This window comes from Alosa pseudoharengus, unplaced genomic scaffold (genome assembly GCF_046254945.1).
Source record: "Alosa pseudoharengus isolate Yale_2024_CS ecotype anadromous, Long Island Sound unplaced genomic scaffold, YU_APseudo_1.1 YU_APseudo_1.1_scf_11, whole genome shotgun sequence".
In the NCBI taxonomy this organism is placed as follows: Eukaryota; Metazoa; Chordata; class Actinopteri; order Clupeiformes; family Clupeidae; genus Alosa; species Alosa pseudoharengus.
In genome coordinates this window covers 37,759,433-37,761,932 of record NW_027468576.1, presented here as the reverse complement: position 1 = coordinate 37,761,932, position 2,500 = coordinate 37,759,433, and the positions used below count along the sequence as shown (strand labels likewise).

The 2,500-nt window shown below is 52.5% G+C and overlaps 1 protein-coding gene across 1 annotated transcript in view; it reads right to left on the bottom strand.

The window, feature by feature from the left end:
* ttc22 (tetratricopeptide repeat domain 22) overlaps positions 1-2,011 on the bottom strand; it is an 8,662-nt gene extending 6,651 nt beyond the window's left edge. The window contains exon 1 of the mRNA XM_076279109.1: positions 1-2,011. This exon is cut by the window's left edge and continues 5 nt beyond it. Within this exon, the coding sequence (XP_076135224.1) occupies positions 1-565 (565 nt within the window). The 5' untranslated portion in view covers positions 566-2,011.
* Positions 2,012-2,500: the final 489 nt, after the last annotated feature.

Below are 2,500 nucleotides of genomic sequence, written 5' to 3'. Positions count from 1 at the left end.
CTGCTCCGTAGTCCAACGCTCTGTTGTAGAGTGTGAGCGCGGCGGTCAGTCGCTCGCGGAGCACCTCGTCCTCGTCCAGCTCCACGTCCCAGGGGTGTGTGTAGGCCTGCTCGGCCAGGCAGCGGGCGGCGATGGCGTCCTGCTGCACCCCCCCGCCCCCGTCCCCCCCCAGGCCCATGAGGGAGGACACACGCTCCACGCACTCCCCCGCCTCCTGCTCGCGGCCCAGCCGGTCGTACACGTAGCCCAGGTTGGCCCAGGCGTTGAGGTTGTGCGGCTGCTCGCGGCACACGGCGCGGAAGGCCTCCTCGGCCTCGGGCAGCCGGTCCAGGTGGAAGTCCAGCAGGCCCAGGAGGTTCCGTACGGCGTACTGCAGCGGTCCTGTCTCGGCCTCCAGCTGGACGCGCAGGCTCTCCCGGCGCAGGTGTGTGTCCCGTCTCCGCAGCTCGGCCGGTCCCCGCGACTCGCCGTTCAGGTGCAGCGCCAGGTGGAAGTGACCCGGGATGTAGTCCAGACCCTCGATCAGGGTCTCCAGGTCCTCCTCAGATGTAGTGCTGTCCTCCATACCGCTCCCAGATATACACACACACACACACACACACACACACACACACACACACACACACACTCAAACACACACACACACTCAAACACACACACTCACAGGCACTCTTTGCCACTTAACCCGCACATACACAAACTCACACACACACACAGGCACTCTCTGCCACTTACTCCTGCACACACACACTAACACACACACATTCTCTCACAGGCAGTCTGTCACTTTGATACACACACACACACACACACATACATAGATTCACTCTAAATTACACTCTGTGGCACTTACACACACTAAGTGGCACGACTGAAGTCTTCAGTGGGCAGCAGAGACTCAAGCTTCTGCGAAAGACTGGCTCACGCTCACACACACACACACACACACACACACAGAGACACACTCTCGTTTGTGGAGGAAGTTGGACTCTTGTGACCAGGCAGGAAAGACCGGTTTAGAGGGGAGGAGAGACAACGCAGTGGGAGGAGAGTCTTAGACAGCTGCTAGGCCAGTTATACACACACACACACACACACACACACACACACACACACACACACACACACAGTTATCTGACTGGCCAGCTCCTTACTGTTCATTTGAATGCATCATTTGAATATGTTTAAGCTGCACATGTCAGTGCTATCCTCTCCTCCTAATAGTGCATCTTTAAAACCACACCACCAAGTTGTCTCTGTGTCATGAACGAGATGTTGTCATTATCAAAACATTCACCGTATTGATGGGAAAACACGTCCTCATCCATTTCCTCATATTTCCTTATTGAGCTCAGTGTCTCTCATGGTGAGTGTCAGGGGCTCCAGAGGTGACACATGTGTATGCAAATGAGCGACAGCACATGAGGAATAAGCAAACGAGTGGAGCGACAGCACAGGGGGAATAAGCAAACGAGTGGAGCGACAGCACAGGGGGAATAAGCAAACGAGTGGAGCGACAGCACAGGGGGAATAAGCAAACGAGTGGAGCGATAGAGCGACAGCATAGGATCCATCATTCACATACTGACCTGCTTAAGGCTTAAGGCATTAAGAGTATGCTGAGTATGTATAGAGGGAGGTGAAGCACCTCTCTGGCAGCCACACACACACACACACACACACACACACACACATACACACACACGCTCTCTCTCTCTCTCTTCTCTCTCTCTCTCTCTCTCTCTCTCTCTGTCTGTCCTGCAGACATTTGCCTGAGTGATGGAGGATGCAGATGCTGAACACAGATAGTGCACCGCACTGAGTGTGTGTGTTTGTGTGTGTGTGCGTGTGTGTGTGTGTGAGAGAGAGAGAGACTGTGTGTACTGTATGTGTGTGTGAGAGAGAGAGAGAATGAGAGTGTGTGTGTGTGTATGGGGGGGGCTTCCCCCTGTGTTACGGTCCAAATAAAAGCATTAAAATGTGTGTACACCTTTTTCTGTGCATGTAGTGTGTAACTAGTGTCTATTTGCTTCCATGCATTTCTGATATGAATTAGTCTGAGCTTTCAATTGCAATGAATCCATATCATGAATGTAAGTGTAGACTTTATACTCAGACTATGGTACAGTATAAGGTAATGACAGATAGCAATTTCTTTCTTCTCTGGCCAGGAGAGGGCGCCAATGGCCAGTGTCCCCAACTGCAGGTTGTCCTCTTGATGCTACGCTGGGATTTGACTGTGTACTCTCCCATTACGGAGGATGAATTGACTTTGACAGCAATGCAATAACACTTAGTGAAGGGGATTAGATACAGGAGATGGAATCAATGTTTGGCAGCAGTCAGACCCAAACCCAAAAGACTGGTAGCGGAGAACAGGCACCTTGTGTGTGTGTCTGTGTGTGTGGGCGTGTGTGTGTGTGTGTGTGTGTGTGTGTGTGTGTGTGTGTGTGTGTGTGTGTGTGTGTGTGTGTGTGTGTGTGTGTGTGTGTGTGTGTCT